This window comes from Trichomycterus rosablanca, chromosome 13 (genome assembly GCF_030014385.1).
Source record: "Trichomycterus rosablanca isolate fTriRos1 chromosome 13, fTriRos1.hap1, whole genome shotgun sequence".
NCBI classification, from domain to species: Eukaryota; Metazoa; Chordata; class Actinopteri; order Siluriformes; family Trichomycteridae; genus Trichomycterus; species Trichomycterus rosablanca.
Window position 1 is genome coordinate 19608914 of NC_086000.1, and position 24614 is coordinate 19633527.

General features: G+C 40.7%; 1 protein-coding gene across 1 annotated transcript in view; it reads left to right on the top strand.

Moving 5' to 3' along the window:
• Positions 1 to 5880: 5880 nt before the first annotated feature.
• galnt16 (UDP-N-acetyl-alpha-D-galactosamine:polypeptide N-acetylgalactosaminyltransferase 16) overlaps positions 5881 to 24614 on the top strand; it is a 56466-nt gene continuing 37732 nt past the window's right edge. Inside the window, exons 1-2 of the mRNA XM_063007337.1 lie at positions 5881 to 6163; positions 23772 to 23953. Coding sequence (XP_062863407.1) covers positions 5969 to 6163; positions 23772 to 23953 — 377 coding nt within the window. The 5' untranslated portion in view covers positions 5881 to 5968. The remainder of the gene's footprint in view (positions 6164 to 23771; positions 23954 to 24614) is intronic.

Here is a 24614-nt window from a genome sequence, read left to right on the forward strand (position 1 = left end):
CACATCTGAGGCCCCTGTACAGTGTATCACAAAAGTAAGTACACCCCTCACATTTCTGCAAATATTTCATTATATCTTTTCATGGGACAACACTATAGACATGAAACTTGGATATAACTTAGAGTAGTCAGTGTACAGCTTGTATAGCAGTGTAGATTTACTGTCTTCTGAAAATAACTCAACACACAGCCATTAATGTCTAAATAGCTGGCAACAAAAGTGAGTACACCCCACAGTGAACATGTCCAAATTGTGCCCAAATGTGTCGTTGTCCCTCCCTGGTGTCATGTGTCAAGGTCCCAGGTGTAAATGGGGAGCAGGGCTGTTAAATTTGGTGTTTTGGGTACAATTCTCTCATACTGGCCACTGGATATTCAACATGGCACCTCATGGCAAAGAACTCTCTGAGGATGTGAGAAATAGAATTGTTGCTCTCCACAAAGATGGCCTGGGCTATAAGAAGATTGCTAACTCCCTGAAACTGAGCTACAGCATGGTGGCCAAGGTCATACAGCGGTTTTCCAGGACAGGTTCCACTCGGATCAGGCTTCGCCAGGGTCGACCAAAGAAGTTGAGTCCACGTGTTCGGCGTCATATCCAGAGGTTGGCTTTAAAAAATAGACACATGAGTGCTGCCAGCATTGCTGCAGAGGTTGAAGACGTGGGAGGTCAGCCTGTCAGTGCTCAGACCATACGCCGCACACTGCATCAACTCGGTCTGCATGGTCGTCATCCCAGAAGGAAGCTGACGCACAAGAAAGCCCGCAAACAGTTTGCTGAAGACAAGCAGTCCAAGAACATGGATTACTGGAATGCCCTGTGGTCTGACGAGACCAAGATAAACTTGTTTGGCTCAGATGGTGTCCAGCATGTGTGGCGGCGCCCTGGTGAGAAGTACCAAGACAACTGTATCTTGCCTACAGTCAAGCATGGTGGTGGTAGCATCATGGTCTTGGGCTGCATGAGTGTTGCTGGCACTGGGGAGCTGCAGTTCATTGAGGGAAACATGAATTCCAACATGTACTGTGACATTCTGAAACAGAGCATGATCCCCTGCCTTCGAAAACTGGGCCTCATGGCAGTTTTCCAACAGGATAACGACCCCAAACACAACCTCCAAGATGACAACTGCCTTGCTGAGGAAGCTCAAGGTAAAGGTGATGGACTAAACCCAATTGAGCACCTGTGGCGCATCCTCAAGTGGAAGGTGGAGGAGTTCAAGGTGTCTAACATCCACCAGCTCCGTGATGTCATCATGGAGGAGTGGAAGAGGATTCCAGTAGCAACCTGTGCAGCTCTGGTGAATTCCATGCCCAGGAGGGTTAAGGCAGTGCTGGATAATAATGGTGGTCACACAAAATATTGACACTTTGGGCACAATTTGGACACGTTCATTGTGGGGTGTACTCACTTATGTTGCCAGCCATTTAGACATTAATGGCTGTGTGTTGAGTTATTTTCAGAAGACAGTAAATCTACACTGCTATACAAGTTGTACACTGACTACTCTAACTTATATCCAAGTTTTATTTCTATAGTGTTGTCCCATGAAAAGATATAATAAAATATTTGCAGAAATGTGAGGGGTGTACTCACTTTTGTGATACACTGTATGTGCAAACAGAACAACCAAGTGTGAGTCAAGAAAAGAAGGTGACAAAAGTACAGCTGGCCCTCGATATTCGCAGGTTCTTTGTAGATTTGATTATTTGTGGGTTTGCCATTGATAATTAAATAGAATTTATTTTGGAGATATGAAATGTCATATGTGCATTAAGCCATAGCCTAGTGGTTAAGGTACTGGACTAGTAAAGACAAGGTTGCTGGTTTAAGCCCCACCACTGCCAGGTTGCATCTGTTTCTCTACATGCTTTGTTAGCCCCCTTTCATGCTGTTCTTCAATGGTCAGGACCCCCACAGGACCACTACAGAGCAGGTATTATTTGGGTGGTGGATCATTCTCAGCACTGCAGTGACACTGACATGGTGGTGGTGTGTTAGTGTGTGTTGTGTTGGTATGAGTGGATCAGACACATCAATGCTGATGGAGTTTTTAAACACCTCACTGTCACTGCTGGACTGAGAATAGTCCACCAACCAAAAATATCCAGTCAACAGCGCCCCGTGGGCAGCGTCCTGTGACCACTGATGAAGGTCTAGAAGATGACCAACTCAAACAGCAGCAATAGATGAACGATCATCTCTAACTTTACATGTACAAGGTGGACCAACTAGGTAGGAGTGTCTAATAGAGTGGACAGTGAGTGGACACGGTATTGTAGCGTCGGCGTCGAGGATGGGATAGGAAACTGCTCTTTTTGTGAACATGTGGACAAACATCTATTCACACACATAGACATTAATACCACATTCACACAGCCACACAGCTGATGATACATTTATCGCGTAGCCAGCCCATTCCCAGCGCTGATCAACACGGTAACGGTAGATCTTGATACCACAACCGCAAGTCCTTCTGGGGAAAGCTCCGCCCCCCTTCTCGTCAACAGCAGCGGGTCGCTACACAGCCCCCCCCCCATAGGTCAACCGTCCCGGTGACCCAATTAAACCACCCCCAATGAAGTCCCTCACAGTCCCCGTCTTGGCAGTTCTGCTCACCCACCCCCGGTTTGGAGAAGAGATGGTGTGCTGGGTAGCTCGGTGCCATCACTCGCCGCAGTCATCACGCCAGCTGCCGTGCCGCTGTTTCCACTCACCGCCTCATCTGGAACACTGGCATGCCACACCGATCCGGTGAACGTGGTCCAACAGGACGAGCTCCACACGCTCAGTCTCCCTGACCGCCGCCCAAGCCACCAGTCTCTCACAGCCTCGGCAGTTCATGGGCCGGCGCACTCGACAGCAATCCAGCGCCGCTCCTGCCATATCGAGCTCAGAGACACCAGCACACCAACCCGTTCATCATCATGATGTCATCTTACCACCAAGCCACCCAAACGGCTCCCCAAGACAAAGTCCTCCGAGGTGGTTCACTCTTTTTGTGAACATGTGGACAAACATCCATTCACACACATAGACATTCATACCACATTCACACAGCCACACAGCTGATGATGCATTTCTCGTGTAGCCAGCCCATTCCCAGCGCTGATCAACACAGCCGCAAGTCCTTCTGGGAAAAGCTCCGCCCCGCTTCTCGTCCACAGCAGCGGGTTGCTACAGTATTTAAAAACTCCAGCAGCGCCACTGTGTGCGATCCACTCATACCAGCACAACACACACTAACACACCACCACCAAGTCAGTGCTGAAAATGATCCTCCAAGTGGAGCTGATGAAATTGAAAGTGAGTGTAGGAACAAAGAGGTGGTTTTAATGTTATGGATGATCGGTATATATATATATATATATATATATATATATACAGTATATATATATATATATATATATATATATACAGTATATACAGTATATATAGTGTATGCATCATGTTTGCTTTAATTATAGTTGTGTAGAAGTAAGTATGAGTTTACTTGTTATGATTTGAATTGATTGGACATAGTCTGGACCGACACCAGGTTCCAAAGGGCCCACAATTCACACTGCATTGTCAGGACAAATACCAAGTCATGAAGTCCAAAGTGCTGTCTGTGGATTTAATGTCATAGAGCAGGGCAAAGATATAATGCAATATCTTAGGCTTCAAGTGTTAAACACAGTGGCCTCAAATACAGTGTCACAACCTTGAACCTTTGTAGAGCTGGCCGACCAGCACCTTGGCAAGAAGGGTCTTGGTCAGGAATATAATAAACAATCCAATAGTCACTCCAATAGAGCCCAAAAATTGAGAGCTTGCTGTGAGTCAGAACCCTATTTGTTTTGTATTTCCATCTTGCTTCCAGTGTTGCTTGAGTAGCAAATGTTTTGTAGTGCCAAATATTGTGTTCAGTGGTGTTGACAGCTGTGCAGTATTACAGTCTTTATCCAAGGTATGATGTCACTGAGGAATGATCTCATCTGATCTCAATAAAGAAAAAGAAAAAATCTTTAATTGTGGTCCATCAAGTTTATTTCAACCTATTTTCAGGCAAAACATATTTTAGTTTTACCAAGTATGGCAATATGTATTACATAAATCATCTTTTTTCAAAACCTTGCACTAGTCAATATTTTATTAGTCTCACTACTGCAAAAAGGTGAAAAAAACTATATGGCTAAAATGTGTGGACATTTTACTTTGTGCTTTATGGACACTCGTCCAAAATCATAAGCATTAATGCCGGCGTTAACAATAAATTAGGGCTGTCAAACGATTAAAAATTTTAATCGCGATTAATCTCAGAATTTCATATAGTTAATCGCGATTAATCGCATTAAAAAAAATCTGTGTAAATGTTATAGAAAACAAGGATTTTTAAGTGAAATGTTACAATTAAAATGGTGAACACATTTTATGCTATATGTACTTATGTTAAAAACTGCTGGGACAAGAGAAAACTGTAAGGGAGTTTTATTTACTCACATACTAGGCAGTAAATGTCAGATTGTAGGTTAAAATTTCTCCATCAGCAAACATTGTAGATCAGCGGTGCTTTAGGTGGGATAAGGCGTAGTTATTGTAACAGACTTTTCTGTGGTTGTATTGTGACAATGGTTTGATGGACGTTTCTACACGAAGTGAGTGTGTTTTGACCCTTTTGGGCTTCCATAGTTCATGGACTAACGTGCTTGACTCAGCTTTCCGGTATTTGGTACCATAACAGAATAAGTTAAAAAAAAGTGTTCTGCTCCCGACAACTTGTGAGTATAGCGTGTATTTATTTCTTTATTATGCAAGTGCATCCCTACAACGCTCGGTTACATTATGATAACAAACCGCAAATGAAAAACGGTGGCAAGTCCGACATTAAAACGTTTGTTCTACCAGTCAAGTCTCAACATGAACTAGAATTTGCGTTAACGGCACTATTTTTTTTAATCGCGTTAAATTGAAATCGCGTTAATGCGTTATTATCGCGTTAACTTCGACAGCCCTACAATAAATGTATGCTTTTTGTACCATTAAGTAAGGTTATCATTAACATTAAGTTAGTGAAAGTAACATTTACTAACTACTTTAACATCACACTTTTCATTAGCTGTCTAGAAAAGAACAATCTAATACATTTAAAAGTGTAAGAAGTGTCACACAAGAAATATGGTGTTGCTCATGTTGCTCATGTAAAAAATTGGAATTAGTATTGTATACATAACAATAAAGATTTTACATAATACATTGTATTAATGGTACAAATGCTAAGTTAATACAGACAATCAAATTTCCAGTGTTGGGTAGAACAGTGGCACAGCAGGTAGAGTTGGTGCTGCATAGCACCAGAGTCCTAGGGACCTGGGTTTAAACTGCACCTCAGTCATTAGGCACAATTGGAGGTGGCAGGTGGCTCAGTGGGTAGCATTGTCGATCACAGCAAGAAGGTCCTGGAGTCGATTTCCAGGTCGAGCGGTCTGGATCCTTTTGTGTGGAGTTTGCATGCCATGCTTGCCATGGCTGTGTGGGTTTCCTTTGGGTGCTCCGGTTTCCTCCCACAGTCCAAAGGGATGCAGTCAGGTTAATTGGAGATTTTCAAAAATTGCCCTGTTGATGGACTGGCACCCTGTCCAGAGTGTTTCCCAGAGAATAGGACCCACCGCGACCATGGATAGGAGAAAGCGGTGGTTAAACAGACAATGAATGAAAGTTAATATTGTTGGAGAGTGTTCGGCGCTAGGACCACGCTGCACTTCGGCGTTAGGACACACACACACACACACACACACACACACACACACACACACAAGAGAGTCCTCGCACACTCATTCGAGCAGCAGCACAGAAGCGAAAGGAGGCTGCACCAGCTGTATGTATGAGAGAGAGGTATCACTACACTTCTGCAGCAGGAGCAGAGTTGATGCACGTTGTGCCGGGCTGAAGCTCTGAATCCCCGCTCTGCTCCTTATGGACTCTCATCATGCGCAGGATTAGAGCCAACGCCATCGCCATCCTAACAGTCGCCTGGATCCTGGGCACTTTCTATTACCTGTGGCAGGACAACAAGCCGCGCAGCAGCTCTCAGTCCTCAGCTGCTCAAGCTAAGAACCGCGGGCCCAAACCCGCCTCAGGAAGACTGGACATCCGAAGGGAGGACAGGACTCTTCCACTCATAGTAAGAACCAGCTGATGGAGTAATATCTATTTACATGATTACATTACTGCAGTTATTTCATTAACCGGCGCGCGCGCCTGCGTGTATCCGTGCGCGTGTTTGTGCACGCGCTTGTTCACTGTATATATTCGGATGTGTTTGCAATATTAGCTTTACTCATTATACATACAAATGACTTGCAAATGTAATGTACACATTCTGCTTTGTGTGTATTATTCATTAAAATTTAGTCAATTTAAACCTTAAAATATCCTTATTTTTATATAAAATACAAATTTTTAAAGGATAAATAAAGGTGTGTGTACGTCTGTGAGAATTTAGCATTTTAAGGGGCAAAACAAATGCTTGGTATCAGCTTAACTGTTCTTAATTTTGCAAATAAACTAAAATAGATGTAGAACACTGATAACTTATTGTTAAACCAGCTAAAGCTGGTGTCATACCACTGGAAACAAAGATAACATGAAGAATACAAAGCAGTTTACATTTTATCTGCTGATCACCTAATCAAATCTTATTTCAGTGCCTTAAAACTATATAACTGTAATGCACATTAAATCATTAATAGATTTTCCAAATAAATGTTTTGCACTAAAGGTATCTACCATATAGGGCTGGACAATATACTGATACTGTATTTACTGGTAAAAAGTATCTGATAATGGTAGAGATTTGGCTCTACTGTTTACATACCACAATATAGAACAGTGCAGTACACGGTCAGAGCACAATGGTTGTTCAAAATCCTTTTAAAAAAGTGCTTATTATAAATGTAATCAAAATGAAAAAAGAGATCAAGTATGGTGGATGAGAGTGATATTTTATTTATACAGCACTGTTTATAAATGCAGATTGAGTTTCTAATCACCGGGAGTACAGATCTGTTGTGTGCAAAAAGTATTCCTGTCAGAATCAGTATTACTGGCTAAAGTCAGTATGTATTAGTAGTAATTAATGTAAAGCTAACAACAGTGCATTTTATTTTTCATAAATAAATAAATAAATACACACATCATGTGTAATACATTCCATGTTGCCAAAAGGTAACAATTGTTTTATTGTGTTTGTGGTAATAGTACTTGCTAGATGTTTGTATTTTATAAATGAACCTCTTGTATTTAGCCAAAAAAAAAACAAATTGTATAATGAACACCAAACAACAGTAGCACAGTTCCTAACTATAATCTACTAAAACAATAGAGGTCTAATTCTTAGTAACATTAAGAACAAAGCACACTAAATACTGCATTACATGTAAATACAATTCGAAACTTTGAAGCTAAATATTTTTACCATTTCAAAATATGAAAGCCTTGACTTGTATAAAAAAAAGATGTGTCCTAAGAACAATAACCTACACCTACAGGTACATGTTGTTAAGGTTATTCAAAAGCCACAACGTGTTCCTGTTCCTTTAGCCCATTTAAAGAACCAGGATTTAGTATGTACACTTGTCACCCTTAGTCACTAATGCCAGATGTGATGGACCCAGACCAGGAGAAGAATCATTTGTTGAATCTTGTGCATGAGGAAAGCACCTAGCCAGGACACCAAGTCAAAGTATGAATGCCTTAGTTTATTAAAAGGAAATACGCTTTTTAGAAACACAAGAAAAGTGTGTGTGTGTGTGTGTGAAATGGCCAATCTACGTGTAACAGTTTCAGATAGAAGAAGAGTTTTAATAAACGAGAACAAAACTAGTCAAAGCAGTTCAACGGTTAGCCTTGTTAGCTGCATGTTCAGCTCTTAAGCTGTGCAAAGCGGGAAACTACTAGAGCAGAAGCAAGGCCTAATACAATAAGTATATGGACATAAGTATAACTAACAGCAATGAGGCTGTTATAAATATATATATTAAAGAATATATCCAAAAGTCCAAAAGCTGTAACTTGTTTTAATTTAATTTAAATACAGTAAAAGTTACGTAAAAAGTCATTTTAAAACAGTCACAGTCTTCAAAAGAAAAATTATACAGATGAATGTATAATGGTTTAATGTATTTACAAATACATTAAACCAAATAATTCAAAAGCGTTTCACAAAACGAATAAAATTATAATAAAATTATAATAATAAAATCAGGTAGTTAGGTAAAAGTTTTAGTAAATTATCTCATATGATTTGTACTAATCAAACATGCTTAATTATATAAATTTGTAAAATAGAAGATTATAGAATAGAATTATTTTTCAGCCATAACTGGAAATTCTAAAAAAAATTAAATTCAGTATATACATTTGCTTAATTCATAATTGTATTAACACAGTAGGTTTAAAAACAAAACAATTCAGGCCACTCGGGTGGTGCAGCAGTAAAGTACGCTAGCGCACCAGAGTTGGGGTTTCAAATACATCGTATTGAATCTCAGCTCTGCCTTCCGACTGGGCTGGGCGGTTGCATGAACAACGATTGGCTGTTGTTCAGGGTTAGGGGTAAAAAGTCGGATCATAGGTCCTCATAACTGGTGCAACTGCGGCCCCTGCTGGCTGACTGATGGCGCATGCACGGGCCTGAGGGATAATGCTGATGGGGGTGTGGCCCTCCGTACACAGTGCCCGTCGGTGTATGAACTCGACTCGTGCAGGTGAAAGATGCAGTCTGTACTGACTATACGTGCCGCAGGGGCCGTATGTCAGTTGAGAGGCGTCCTCAGTCAGCGGTGAAGGGTCGAATCAGTATAGAGGACGCAATCAGGGTAATTGGACACGACTAGATTAGGGGAGAAAATTGGGGGGGGAAAGTGGGAAAAATTATTTAAAAAAAAAAAAAAAAAAAAAAAAACAATACATTTTTCAAATTCAAATCCCTGATAATGAACCATCTTCTTCTTTTACTTGGTGTTTTACATACAAACCTAATTTCCTCATTTTCCAACCTAAAAACAAGAATTTGTAATATGTCAGTTTGTAATTTGTGAACCTTCTTTGACATATGCACAAAGAAACAAACTGGTAACAGTTAAGAGTATCCTTATAGGGTATGGAGGATTTGTGTCTTGTGACTTTGTAAGAGAATTGTAAATCATTTCAAAGACATTGTTTCTCAACACAATATTGCAAATGTCTAGGTCTTTCACCATCTACTATACATAATATTGTAAAAAAAATCTCTGTTTATATGAAGCAAGGCTAGAAACCACTGGTAAATGTGTGTGATCTTCAAGCCCTCAGACATAACTGCATTAGAAACCATCATATACTGTGATAAATATAGCCACGTGCACTGCAAAAAATGATTTTTTGACCTAGTAAATAGAGTGAAGATTTTTAAAGTACTTTATACAAGAATATTCTAGTACAGTCTTGCTACTTAAGAATGTCACATATAATTTAGTGTGTTACTTGGTGTTTCTTTGTAATTATTTATCAAATACATTAGTAAATTTTATTCTAAATACCAAGTAAAATTAACTGTTTTTTATTTCTTGGATTGAAGCAAAGCAAAACTAAAAACTTCTAGTAAATATTACTTTATGTTCCACGCATGCGCATTGCCTGGCAAGTTCGGACATGTTTCACACACGGAGTGCAAAACGAGCTGCTGAGACTTGAATCTTCTCAAGTCTTCTCACCACAAAGTTTTTTGGTTGTTAAGGACATACTTTGGCCAAAGGGGACTGTTTTATGGTAAGTTGTCATTTTTTAAGAAATTATATTACCGTGCCAGTTAATATTATAAATATTTAAAATTTGTTTAACTTTCTACACTATTGACTCCAAATTAGCATCCGTTAGCATGGCAGAATGAATGTTATGTAGTTATATTAATCGGGATGACTTGTTCCGTTTAATGAACGTGGGCTTAAAACGTTGGTTCTAAAATAGTTCTTTTGTCTAATGATTATGAAAGCCTGTTTTGCTACTTAAAAATAAATCTGTCTGAGGCTGTATAGTCCCAGGTCTTTCAAATACAAATGTGCATTATTAAGCGACCTGTGAGCAAACCTTGAGAAAGTAAAATTGAATTATAATATGTAACACAACATTCTGAGGTCTACATAAACTTTATAATTACTAATTTATGTTATTTTTTTAATGTTTGTCTTAGGTGAAAGATAACTACAGTCAGTCCACCTGGAGCAAGTGTTTCTGACAAACTTTTACTTGCATCTATTTTTATTTTTTACTGCAAGTTTTCAGAAAAATGTTTAAAAGATTGATATCATTTATTTTGTCCTTACACTGTGACACTTTTATAGTTTGTTTTCCATTTACATTTTTTACTTTTGTGTAGCGAGTGAGACTTTAGAAAACACGCTGTTTGAAAGACATTTTGTCCACTGAACTGTAAGTAAAAAATGCATTTCCATTAATTGAGCAAAACAAATAAAAAAGTTTGACAAAAAATGTTGTCTGTCTGTTATGGTGGTTTTTGTATATGGTAATCATTGATGTTGAATTGAATAATGTAAAATTATTTTGCATTTTATAATATAGCATTTTAATAATATATAGCATTTTAATAATATATAATATAGCATTTTATAAGCCATGTTTTAATGCTTTTAGTGCTGCAGTGTTTAAGTAAAATCTACTAAGATACAGCTATTACAATATACTTGAAGCAGTGTGTAGCAAAGTTACTTTTACTGAAGAATTTCTAGTAAAATCCAGATAGAATTGTGAGTAACTTTTACTTGAATATATGGTCTGTTAAATTTACTAGCAGTTTGTATGTGGAAAAACTTTCCTAAGTTTTTTTAAGTAAATCTTACTCCACATTTTTTGCAGTGTGGGTTGGGATTACATCAGAAAATCGCCGTCACTTAATAGTCTCCTGCTGCTTCAAAAAATGCAACTTTAAATGTAAAACTATGCAAAGAGGTAGCCATACATCACTTCTGTCCAGAAATGCCACAGAGTTCTCTGGACCTGTGCTTATCTCAGAGGATGAACCTAAACAAGATGTAAACGTATGCCGGGGTCTCTGTAACAAAGACAAAACGGTCTGTACAGACTGTTATCAGCCAAAGTAGCAAAAGCCAATGTATAACAATGCATCACTGCCGACAGGCATTGTTGACTTTGCATATACACTGCCTGGCCAAAAAAACGGTCACCACCTGGATATAACTAAGCAAATAGGTAAGCGCCTCCCATTGGATAATTACTACATGGGTGATTATGTTTCAGCTGGCAACAAGTTATTTAACCCTAACTGATGCAGTGAGTAGATTCTCATTTGTTAAACAACCATGTGGAAAGACACATCCTGTGGTTGTGGAAAAGATGTTAATCTGTTTCAGAAGGGTCAAATTATTGGCATGCACCAAGCAGAGAAAACATCTAAGGAGAAGCTGAAACTACTAAAATCGGGTTAAGAACTGTCCAACGCATTATTAAAAAGTGGAAGGACAGTGGGGAAACACATTCTTTGATGAAGGAATGTGGTCGTAAAAAAATCTTGAATGATCGTGATCGGCGATCACTTCAATGTTTGGTGAAATCAAATGGTAGAAAAACTACAGTAGAACTCGGGGATATAGTGAAAGTAAGAGCATTTCCACACGCACAATGCGAAGGGAACTCAAGGGATTGGGACTAAACAGCTGTGTAGCCTTAAGAAAACCACTTGTCAGTGAGGCTAACCGGCAAAAACGGCTTCGTTTTGCTAGGGAGCATAAAGATTGGTCTCTGAGCAATGGAAGAAGGTCATGTGGTCTTATGAGTCCAGATTTACCCTGTTCCAGAGTGATGGGCGCATCAGGGTAAGAAGAGAGGCGGCTGAAGTGATGCACACATCATGCCTAGTGCCTACCGTACAAGCCTGTGGGGGCAGTGCTATGATCTGGGGTTGCTGCAGTTGGTCAGGTCTAGGTTCAGCAACGTTATGTGCCCAAAGAATGAGGTCAGCTGACTACCTGAATATACTGAACGAGCAGGTTATTCCATCAATGGATTTTTTCTTCCATGATGGCACGGGCATATTCCAAAATGACAATGCCAGGATTCATCGGGCTCAAATTGTGAAAGAGTGGTTCAGGGAGCATGAGACATCATTTTCATGTCCAGACCTGAACCCCATTGAGAATCTTTGGGATGTGCTGGAGAAGACTTTGCGCAGTGGTCCAAATCTCCCATCATCAATACAAGATCTTGGGGAAAAATTTATGCAACTCTGGACAGAAATAAATGTTGTGACATTGCAGAAGCTTGTGGAAACGATGCCACATGCCATATGCCAAAAACTGCCATATGCTGCCATCAAGGCGACATCTTTTCCTGGAAAGTCCATGGTTATTTCAGCAAGTCAGTGTTAGGCCTCGTTCTGCACACACTTAAGCATGGCTTTGTCGACACACAGTGTGTGTACTTAACACATCTTATTGCAATCCAGATCCATTATCCATTGAAGAAGTTTGGCTCATCATAAAGAGGAGAATCTGACACCAGTGACCACAGACTGTTAGGATTAGCCAACGACCTGGCCGGGTTGTCAGGAGACACAATGGGTTGTGTATGTGGTCTCTGATATGACGCTGCATAATGCCATCCTCGTCGCAGACTGAGGTGCTGATTAAATGTTGGGGAGACCTTAGAGGGGGCGCGTGACGGTCTGTGGCCATCCTGGAGCAAAGGATTTAAAGATTCACCGGAAATAAGATTGAAGATAAAGAAATAAGGGGGAACCACATATTGAAAAACAATTCCACTTGAAAAACAATTCCACTTGTAAAACTACAACGGTTTGTATCCTCAGTCCCCAAACAATTAAAAGTGTAATTAATAGGGAAGCTGGTTTGCTATTTTTTTAAGTGGGTTTGGGTTTATTGTTGAACAAATGTGCTCCTAAATCTTTTCAGAGCAGATTTGGATGATCTCCACACAGTCACTTGACCTTTAGTTGGCTTCCATTTGACGGTTGGGTGCCAAATTCATCAGGCTCTAGAGAAAGTAGTTTTTAGACAAAGTTTATACAGTTTGTTTACTTTATCTGTTTCCCAAGTTGTGGACAACGTTTCCCTGTGATAAAAGCTTTACCTGTTGATCTTATCAGAAAACTCAATTCAGAGCAAGAAGTTTATTTTGCTGGTCTGCCATGTGGATACAGGCATCTTTTTCTAGTTCCAAATGAATAGTATTTGTTAGACTAATGCAACTGATGGAGTTAGGGTTGGGCGATATTGCCGATTTTCATACCGTCATACCGTCTTCATAAAATACCGCGGTATACGGTATTACCGCGGGTGGGGGGGGTGGGGTAATGCGGACGTCTATCTGTTAGTAGTGGGTCGTTCACGAGCGATCCGATTCTATTGAACGGCTCTTTCAAATGAACCGAGTCGCAAATCTGGGAACCGTTACATATACAGTATGTTTTATATGTTCTTTTCATTTTTGCGCCATTCTTATTGGCTGTAATACACCCATTCTGCTTCACATCAGTACGGGGAATTAATCAGTCATAATAAAAGCTGTTTATTGTTGGAATTCAAATCCGAAATCCGAGTATCGCGAACAGTGAGCGCGACACACACACAGAGATAATATTATATTGTATAAACTTGCACAAGATTTTTTGCAAGTTCGGGCTTGTCAGTAAATGTAACCATATTCGGTACACAGATATTATATTGACATGCCAGTGCGTTGTGCCACCCCATCCCATGGTTTTAAGTGGCAAGATACTAACTGTTAGCTTAGCAAGCAAAACCCGATGGAATTGCTGTCTGAGTAGCGCGTTCGAATAACCTGTTTTATATTAAGTCATTGACTTATTAGAATCCTCTCTACTGAGGCAGCTGCCTATGTAGGCAGTAAGACAGCAAGGCAGCTCACTAGGTGTTTGAACACACCCTATGTGAGCATCCCCACAACCAATCAGTGAGCTCCAACCACCTACAACTCCCGCCCCTCCCTTATTGTGGATGCGCGCAGGTCTTAAAGTCTCTGTTTTCAAGGTAAACCTTAAGCAGAAATTTGGCGCTTCACATTTTTAAAATACCGTCACCATTTTTAAATACCGTCAACATTTTTAAATACCGCGGTATACCGTAATACCGTCATACCGCCCAACCCTAGATGGAGTGCAACTGATAGTGCAGCTGATTGAGTGCAGCCGAGTGGATGATTTATAGAATTAATCCTTATGTCTAGTCACCATGTGTTTGTGGGTACTCTGAATTCCTATTACCTGGCACAGCAGTGTATTATACTAGCTTTTTAAAACGAGCTTTAGCATTGTTACCGACATGGTCTGGCGCTCCGAAGACACAACTGACTGTGTCTGAGGAAGTGAAGGTTGGATAGAAAACTACCATGTTGTCTGGAGGAGTGCACCACTGGCTGGTAAAAAGACTGGCTTTAGAAGTGTTGGAAGGGGGTGTACTAGTCTGCATTTCTACTCATCCAGCATGGGATTCATGCATGTGGTAGAGCTTTACCCTGGACATTTCTAAATAATAAGATACAGAAGGCAGATTGGTCCCTAGGTGTAAGTAAGTAAGTAATTGTGTGATAAATTTCCACCCAGCATTCTGTTCTTCTTGGTAGCACTCGATCCCCTGTGATCCTGACCCATTATTCTGTCATTGTTTATATACCCAGTAAATATGTAACTTTTTTGGTTTTATGCAAAGTTTGGCCCTGTGATGGGCTGGCGACCATTCCAGGGTGTTTTCTACCTTTCGCCCTCTGAATTGTACTTGCCAGCACCCTGAATAGTATAAAGCGGTGGTAAAACAGACAATGAAGGGATGAATGAATGAATGCTGCCCCGCTGATAGTGGAGCTAGGCTTGTTCCTTCCATGTCCATGTAGATTTCCCTTGGGTATTTGGATTTCCCACCATGGAAACATGCCTGAGGTTGCTCTCAAGTGACTCAGCAGTAAATTATGCTAGGGTTTGAATGCCAGGGTTTGAATCCCCAGCTGTGCTATTAACCAGTTGGGCGTCTACTTGCTGACATTGCTAACATGATTGGCTTTGTCTGGCAGAGGTGATAGATTGGCATCCTCTTGGGGCTGTGTCACTGCATTGATCCTGGTTATTTTGGGTAAAATGACCAGGATTGAGATGTGGCAAAAAACATGAAAAACATGGCAGTAGATATAATACATGGACTAATCAAGACTTAAGTGAGTCCGGTAATGGAAAAACGACTTCCATCTATGACTAAGCCTATGCCACTGCAACTCTGACCAAAATAAAGCTGTTATTAAAGACGACTGAATACATGAATGAATACATTTTGTTTACATCCACAGTGGTCACAATTTTAACATTCTTAAAAGACACCCTGCTCAAAACCCAGATCTTCCATTATCATCTGACAAAGACCTGTCAAAAAAATGTGTGGTCACTGGATAGAGCGCAAATATAAAAATGCCTCATTTTGAAAAATGGTCAGAATCTACGTTCACCAAGATACGTCTAGAAATCTCAGAAATATTCCGATCATAACTGTCTTATTTACAACAGCAGCAGGGAAATCGTTTAAATCTGAAATTGCCATGTTTATGTGTGAAAGGGAATCAGAGACAGATATTTGTACCTCAACACCACATCCTTGAGCTCCATAGCAACAGAGCTGCATGTCATCGGGACAAAATGTCCAGAGTTTAGAATGGCAAAGAAAATCGGTCAGACGTATGTTTGTATGTGTTTACCTCGGATGTGTGGGTCCTTGAAAATCTACTTATGTTTACTTTAATGCTTATCTGCCTGGTCTTACTTTCATTTCGTCCTGTTGCTTTTAGTATAGAATAGTGAATGTAATATCTGTTAATGTGTTAATCTTTGTGTTAGATTTTTTGTGGTGTACATTTAGGCAGAATGTGTTTAAAAATTATTCCAAAGGGTTCACAAACTTTTTCAAATGTATGTTTGGTATCATAGCTCCCTAATATTGTTTGTGTCCTTTCTTCAGCATGTACAATTTGAAAACAGTTGAATACTGATTCATCATTGTACGTATCGCACCTGTAAACGTCTACAGTTTTTGTTTCTTCATGGGTTTTCATATCATGACATTATCTACATTGGCAATGGCGCTGCAGCTAGAGTGGCTGCCACACAGCTGCCACACAACAGGCATTCTATCATCACCTGTGGTCAGTTACTGTTAGGACAATTGCATGCTCTCCTTGTGTCAGCATAGATTTTCTCCAGGTACTTTGATTTCCTCTCTTCTTTCAGAGACATAGGGTGAATCAACTACTCCTACCTGCTTCTAGGTGTAAATGGTAGGACAGTGGTAGCCTAGTGGGTAGAGCTTTGGGCTATTAACTAAAAGGTTGAGAGTTCGAATCCCAGCTCTTCCATTCAGCCACTGTTGGGCCCTTGAGCAGGGGTGGCATACGATGGCTGACCCTGTGCTCCGACCCCAGCTTCCAAACAAGCTGGGATGTGCGAAGAAAGAAAGTTGTATACACCTGTATATGTATATATGACAAATAAAAGCATTCTTCTGCATTCTTCTTCTAAATAATTAAGTAATTATGTGAGTCTATGTTGGCATGAGATGGACTGGTGATCCGTCCAAGGTAAATTCCTGCCTTGTGCCCAGTGACTTCGTACAGTGCCAGTCCTAACACATCTCCGACCAAAATAAAGCAGTTGATGATGATGATGATGATGAATTTCCGCATAATCTTGATGGTGTATCAATGGCTATTTTAAATGATCACAGTGTTCTAATCTGAAATGCTTCAGGTGTCCAGTGCACCAATGCCTGTTGGACAGGATTTAAAAAGAATTAAATGGATTGTCTTCTTATAGTCGTGGATCGATGAGGGGCTTGTTCTCTCTCGGGTGGCTCTGGTCATTTAATTTGACCGTGAGCTGTGATCCAGCTCTAGCTACAGATCCACGTCGTCTTGTTTAATAAGAGATGTGTTCACAAGAGTCAAAACAGCACTTGTAACACACCCTCCTCCCTACCTCCCCTCGCTTTGCCTGCTGCTTTGATATTTGATCAGCCTTTTTAGATTTGGCACCGTGTGCACTGCCCTTAAATGGAGAAGAAACGGCCTTTACTTACTATCATTTACTGCAGTTTTATTTTAAAAGACTCTTTCTTTAATGTGATCCGCTTTATAGCCTCTGGTTAAAAGCACTGGGATGGATAGTCAAAGTGAAGTGGCCAGAAGTATGTAGACACCGGACCATGAGGGTGTTGGATATCCAATTCTGAAACCATTGGCGTTAACAGAAGTAATAGAATCCCTTCCTTTGCAGCTATAACAGCCTCCACTCTGAAGTGAATCTGTGGAAATGTGCGCCTATTCAGTTAAAAAAGTGTTCAATGTGGTTAGGTCAGGACACTTCGGTTCCTCCACACCAAACTCATCAAACCTGATCTTTATGGACACCGCTTGGGCACATTCTGAAACAGGAAAAGACCTTCTCTGAACTGTTGCCACAGAGTTGGAAGCCTGGACTTGATTTCATACACTTGGCACTTGGTAGCAATAGATTTAGCTCAAACGCCTGAGCTCCATAATTAGGAGAGTGTGCGCATACTTACGGTCATTTGTTGTCCTTGGTTTTGTTTCTCTGAAATATTTTGCATGTTTTTCTTTGCCAAAACTGGATTAACTGGATACTTCATGTTACTGCAAACTAATCTGATTATACAGTATTTTGTAATTAGATTTCTTTTTCATTTGTTGAGTACCTTGCCATTTTTGCCCAAAAATTAATTTGCCTTATATACACACCGATCAGCCATAACATTAATACCACCTTCTGGTTACTACACACTTTGTCAATTTTATCAGCTCCACCTACCATATAGAAGCACTTTGTAGTTCTACAATTACTGACTGTAGTCCATCTATTTCTCTACATACTTTTTTGCCTGCATTCACCCTGTTCTTAAATGGTCAGGACCACCACACAGCAGGTATTATTTAGGTGGTGGATCATTCTCAGCACTGCAGTGACAATGACATGGTGGTGGTGTGTTAGTGTGTGTTGTGCTGGTATGAGTGGATCAGACACAGCAGCACTGCTGGAGTTTGTAAATACCGTGTCCACTTACTGTCCACTGTATTAGACACTTTTACCTAGTTGGTCCACCTTGTAGATGTAAAGTCAGAGACGATCGCTCATCTATTGCTGCTGTTTGAGTCGGTCATCTTTTAGACCTTCATCAGTGGTCACAGGACGCTGCTTACGGGGCGCTGTTGGCTGGATATTTTTGGTTGGTGGACTATTCTCAGTCCAGCAGTGACAGTGAGGTGTTTAAAAACTCCATCAGTGCTGCTGTGTCTGATCCACTCATACCAGCACAACACACACTAACACACCACCACCATGTCAGTGTCACTGCAGTGCTGAGAATGATCCACCACCTAAATAATACCTACTCTGTGGTGGTCCTGTGGGGGTCCTGACCATTAAAGAACAGGGTGAAAGCAGGCTAAAAAGGTATGTAGAGAAGCATATTTTTCTTGCCTTTTTCTTTAAAAACCAAGACACTGTGACCCTTTCTTTTAATGCTTAATACAATGCTTAAGCTTCTCTTTCCAAAATCATGGGTATTAATGTGGATTTGCTATAAAGGCATCCACTGTTCCGCTAAAGCTTCCCAATAGATTTGAAGGTGTTTGGGTGGTGCAGCGGTCTATTACGCCATCCCACCACCTGATCGGGTTACGATCGTAGAGTTGCTACTGGATGAGATTCAAACAGACATGGTTTGCTGTGTGTGAGGGACCTTGCAAAAGATTGGCGTGGGTTTGAGATTTGCTTCCATTTATCCATCAGTTAAGTTAAGACTGATGTTTGCCTGACTTACAGTTGCTATTCCAATTTGTCCCAAAGGTGTTGGATGGGGTAATGTCTCTTTCTTTTAGAAGAAACTATTTTCTTACTGACCTTGATGCAGAAGAATAACTGGTACCATAACCAACAGCATTAATTGAACAATGACAATTGTTATCTGATAACCGGTTAATCACTAACAATCCAAGTTACCATGTAATTATCCCAAACATAATTCATTGTTTAGTGTAGCGTAAATTGACATTAAATCCCCTTGAACCCGCCCCACAGTATTATTACTCCACCATCAAACTTCACAGATGACAATGTGCCTTTGAGACAGGTTGTATCTTAGCATTGACCAAAAACAGATTTAGCAGAGTCCAGTGTGCAGTGTACTTTAATTGCTTTACCCAATGCTTGCACATGATAATAACAGGTTTGGGTGCAGCTGGACAGCCATGGAAACAGAAAACATGAATCTTTCATAGCTTGTGTTACCTAATGCCTGACAACCTGTCTTCACAATACTACACAATTGTAGCACTTACAGTTGATTAGTGTAGCGCTAGCTCTGACAGACCTGTTAGAAAGGTAAAATCCCTTAAGAATGCCACTGTTTCACTACCAGTGTTTGTCTGTGTCTTTATGCTTGGTTTTTTATACACCAGTGAGCAATGTCTGGCTAAAAGTGCCTCTAATTTGAAGGAGTATTTACTTACTTTTGGCATTATCGTGTATTTACAGTTAGAGTCCAACAGTCTCACAATGTAGCTGTAAGCACTACTTTTAGGACATGCTCTTTTAATTAAAGGATTTATCTGTTTACCCTTGGCACAGCATTTTTTCATGAATCATTTGCATTTGTGAGGTTGCCAAGCAAACACAGGCAAGCTGATGCCACAGTACTGTATTAATTTAATTCCATGCACTGCAGTTAGTCTAATTGCTTTTTGAATAGGCTTTGGAATGGTGCACTTGGACCAAGATCTGCATTGAAAGTGCACAATGGCAAAAATTCTAGACAACCCTGAACAGTCGAAATGTACCCGATTGACCTTGTATTGTAAGCATGTGCTTTTTAGATATTAGCTCTGAGGTATGTGTATTGGTATAAGAAGTGTATTTTCCTCATAAATAATCACAGTTTGTCATCTAATGATCGATACACTATATGGCCAAAAGTATGTGGACACCAACCCTTATGATTGAGTTTTAGTGTTAGTATACAATTCATTTTGTCTTTCTAACTTTGTGGTAACAATTTGGATCTTTTCCGTGTTCTTAAATATGCCCTTGAGGATGAAGCAAAGTCTATAAAGACATGATTTGATGGGTGATTTAATGAGTTTGTTGAGAAAGAAATCTATTGGCATGCTCAAAGCCCCAGCCTCAACCAGATTAAACACTTTGATTGGAAAAATTGATTGGAAGTCAGGTCTCCTCATCCATCATCAGTGTCTGACCTAATACTCTTCTGACTGATTGGGTACAAACTTTGCAGGCACGCTCCAAAAAAGAATAATTAAATAAAAAAATAAAACCCCTGTCATGAAAGTTCTAGAAGGTTATTTAGCTTTGTAGCATTACTTTTGAATTTCTAGTTAGAGGTTTTGGGCTTGTTTATTCTATTTATGCATTTTTCATTTTTCTCCCAATCTAGTTGTATCCAATGGCAATGGCATCTCCTGTACTACTGCAGACCCCTACTCTGACCAAGAAGGGCCTTATACACACCCCCTTCGTCAAATGCGCAGTAGCCAACCGCTTCTTTCTTGGGTTTACATCTCAGGGCCTTGGCCATCCCCCCTCTCAGACCTAGCCAATGATTTCTGTATGAAGACCGCTTGGGGATTTGACCGTAATTTACATTGACATGTGTGTTACATTTTAACATGACCAGTCTATAATACAATACTTTTATGCCTGTTATAAAAGTGACTGTCGATGGACATTGTAAATTTTTCCCCCTGGATTTTCCCCCTTTATATCTCAATCTAGTCATTTCCAATTCCCGATAGTGAACTTGCCACTGCTTGCAACCTGTGATCTAATCGAGGAGAGCTGGATCACCACTGACCCTTTCCAACATGTGTCTAATTTGTAATTGCTTCTTATTATCTGCTAGTGTTGGGTTCATACACAGAGCCGGAGCACGTACAGAGAGTCACGCTAAGCTCCATGTGATACCCCACCACCACCACCACCACCACCACCACACACACATACACACACACACATACACACACACACACACACACATTTACACTGGTCACACAGGCACCCAGACCAGACCTGGAAATCACACATTGCAGTACATTTACATTTTTCAGCATTTAGCTGACACTTTTATCCAAAGTGACTTACAGTATACAGTCTAAGCAATTAAGGGTTAAGGGCCTTGTTAAGGGCCCAACAGTGACAACCTGGCAGTGGTGGGGTTTAAACCAGTGATCTTTTGATTACTAGCCTAGAGCTGCCCCAGGAGGTGCAGTAGCTGCTGAGATTTAAACTCACAAGTTCACTCCGCAGTAGTGTGCTATCACGTTATGTAATCTTTAATTATGCATACATCTATTAATCATCCGCCAAAATTATGTAGATAGTGTTTAAAAGTACACATTTGTTGGTAATACTAGGCTCTATAATGATCGATAGTGGGTTTTGTTTTCCCAGAACTAATAGTGTAGGTGTTCTCGTTTTTAAAGCTTTTAGATATTAAATATCACCCACTCACCCAAAACACTCTCGGGATCAAGAGTTCTTTACCTGAATTAATGTAAATGAAAATCGACAGTGCGTGAGTACTGGCAGCGTGAGTGTGCAGCTAATATCTTCCACTGCAGCTGCTACTGACTGAACAGGGCTAGCGGCAGATGCATCTTATTAAGTTTGTTTTGGAGCTCAAATAGAATAACACATTTGCATGGTTATTAAAAAATACTGCACTTGACATTCTGGTTGACTGCTTTTACACACTGATGTAGAGCACTGAAGTCAGCTTGACTTCTTAACATCCAACTTCAGTGCAGATGGATTTAGCAGGAATGACACTGCGCTGTAAATCTCATCAGAAAGGTCAGATGCCACATGTGGATCAGAACGAAAGTCGGACAAGACAATTTGTGTGTTTCTGTGACGCATGCATCAGATGCTGAGACGTTTCCGGCCCTCTGAGTTTCTATTCATGTCTAACCAAGTGCATTAAGCGCTTAAAAATTCCGTCCGTTTTTTAGAAATGGAAAGTGAGGTTCTGTCTGGATCCCGACGTTTTGGTCAAACTTTTTCCAACTCGTCAATTATACCAAGCTGAGGAATGCTGCTCCCACATTTTTCTCTTCCAAATGTGCATTATTAGTTTTTATTCTGCAGCTTTTTTTGGCTGCTCATCATCTATTTTTACAGTGGATATCCCATAGTCAAATGTAGCACAGTTTATAGTACTTATTATTTTCAAAATGAGATAAGACTTTATTGATCCCTTCAGGGGAATTAACTTGTTACAGCAATACAAGAGAAGGATGGTAAAGAACAGAAGACAACCTAAAAAAAAAAACCTTAAAAATTGTAAACATAAATACAGACACATAGTGTGTAGTAATTTTCACTAAAAGTTCCCTTTTTTTAAAGTTTGTTTGTTTATTAGGATTTTTACATCATGTTTTACACTTTGGGTACATTCATGACTGGAATGTAGGTAGTTACTCATTACACAACGTTCATCAGTTCACAAGGTTATATCGAACACAGTCGTGGACAATTTAGTGTCTCCAATTCACCTCACTTGCATGTCTTTGGACTGTGGGAGAAAACCGGAGCACCCGGAAGAAACCCACGCAGACACAGGGAGAACATGCAAACTCCACACAGAAAGGACCCGGACCGCCCCACCTGGGGATCGAACCCAGGACCTTCTTGCTGTGAGGTGACAGTGCTACCCACTTAGCCACCGTGCCACCTTTTTTTAAAGAAATAATTTACCTATGTTTTAGTTATGGGTGGCACAGTGGCTCGGTGGGTAGCACTGTCGCCTCACAGCAAGAAGGTCCTGGGTTTGATCCCCAGGCAGGGCGGTCCGGGTCCTTTCTGTGCGGAGTTTGTATGTTCTCCCTGTCTCCCTGTGTTTGCGTGGGTGTCGTCCGGAAGCTCTGTTTTCCTTCTACAGTTAAAAAACATGGAGTCAGGTTAATTGGAGACACTGACTTGCCCTATAGGTGAATGGGTATGTGTGTATGTGTGTCTGCCCTGCATCCAGGGTGTTACTGTGTTACTAAAGGAAGACAAACACACATTGTGCATAAAATAAAGGAAATAATAATAATAAGAAAGTCTTTATTTGTCATATATACGTATACACGAGAACAGTACAATGAAATTCTTTTTCTGCATGTCAGACCACAGGGTTAGCCATTGTACAGCACCTGTTGAGCAGACATGTATAAGGGCCTTGCTCAAGGGCCCAACAGTGGCTGCATAGCAGAACCTGGATTCAAACCGACAATCTTCCGATTGGTAGTCCAAAGCTCTACCCACTGGGCTTCCACTGTCCCTGTGCTAACTGTACATCGAAAACTAGTGCTTACAGGGTAGGTGTTCCTAATAAAAAGGCCAGTAAATTTAAACAATATTAAAAAATCGCAACAACACTGCTGCAGCTGATTTATATGCCTTAAAGTTTTGGAACAGCCCTGACAAGCAGATGTAGATTCGTCGAGGGAAAATGGTGAAAAGGAGTCATCAAGGGATTGTTAAAAACTGTACTGAAATGCTGCCAAAGACTTTTTCCCAGCTTTGCTTCACCCAGAATGATGGATTAGAGAATTCTTCTCACATTTTCTATGCCTTTTGTTTATTTTTTTCTGTCTCTGTTCCTTCATCTCTTTCTCTCTGTGTGTTTTAGGTGACCCATGCTCCGGGGGCCGAGCAGCAGAGCCAGTTGTTGGGTAGTTTTGATGAGAAAGTCTATTTGGCTGGTAAACAGTTGAAAGCAGGAGAGGATCCGTATAAAGAGCATGCTTTCAACCTGCTGGAGAGTGACAGACTGGGCAGTGAGAGGGTCATTAGGGACACACGACATTACAGGTTAAAAGCTTTCTAAATCACATTCACAACAACGCTGATGCACGTACACCTGACCATGAGCTTTTGACCTTGAGGTGTTTCAAAATCATGGATAATAATATGGAGTTGACCTTTCTTTTTGTAGCCATAACAGCCTCCATTCTTTCCAGTCTTAAGGCTTTCCGCACATTTCGGCACCAAGGTGGCTCCTGGGTTCGAATCTCGGCTCTGATACCTGTCGACTATAGCAGACACAATTGGCTAAAGTCTGCAGCAGACAAAATTGGCTTCCAGTCTGCTGGGTGGGAAAATACCAGACTAAGTGGGTGGGGTCTTCAAACACTGTGCAAGCACCTGGGTTAGTAGACCAATTGCCTGTGCAGAAGTGGAGGATCCTCATGTGTGAATCCACCGAGGCACGGGTGAAAAAACAGGGGTCGAGGGACTGCGCACGGGTCAGAGGGGGCAGGCTAATATACCCTCCTCAAGCGCAGTCGGGATCCCCAGCAGCGGAAGACTAATTGGCTGCGCTAAATGGGAAGAAAAAGAAAGAAAATGTATAAATAAATAGAAGAAAAAAAATTGTGCCCAGGCAGGTGAAGCAGCGGGAAAGTGTTCCAGGGGGCACCTAGGCGGCGCAGCGGGATAATTCGCTAGTACACTGAGATTCTGAGTCCCGGGT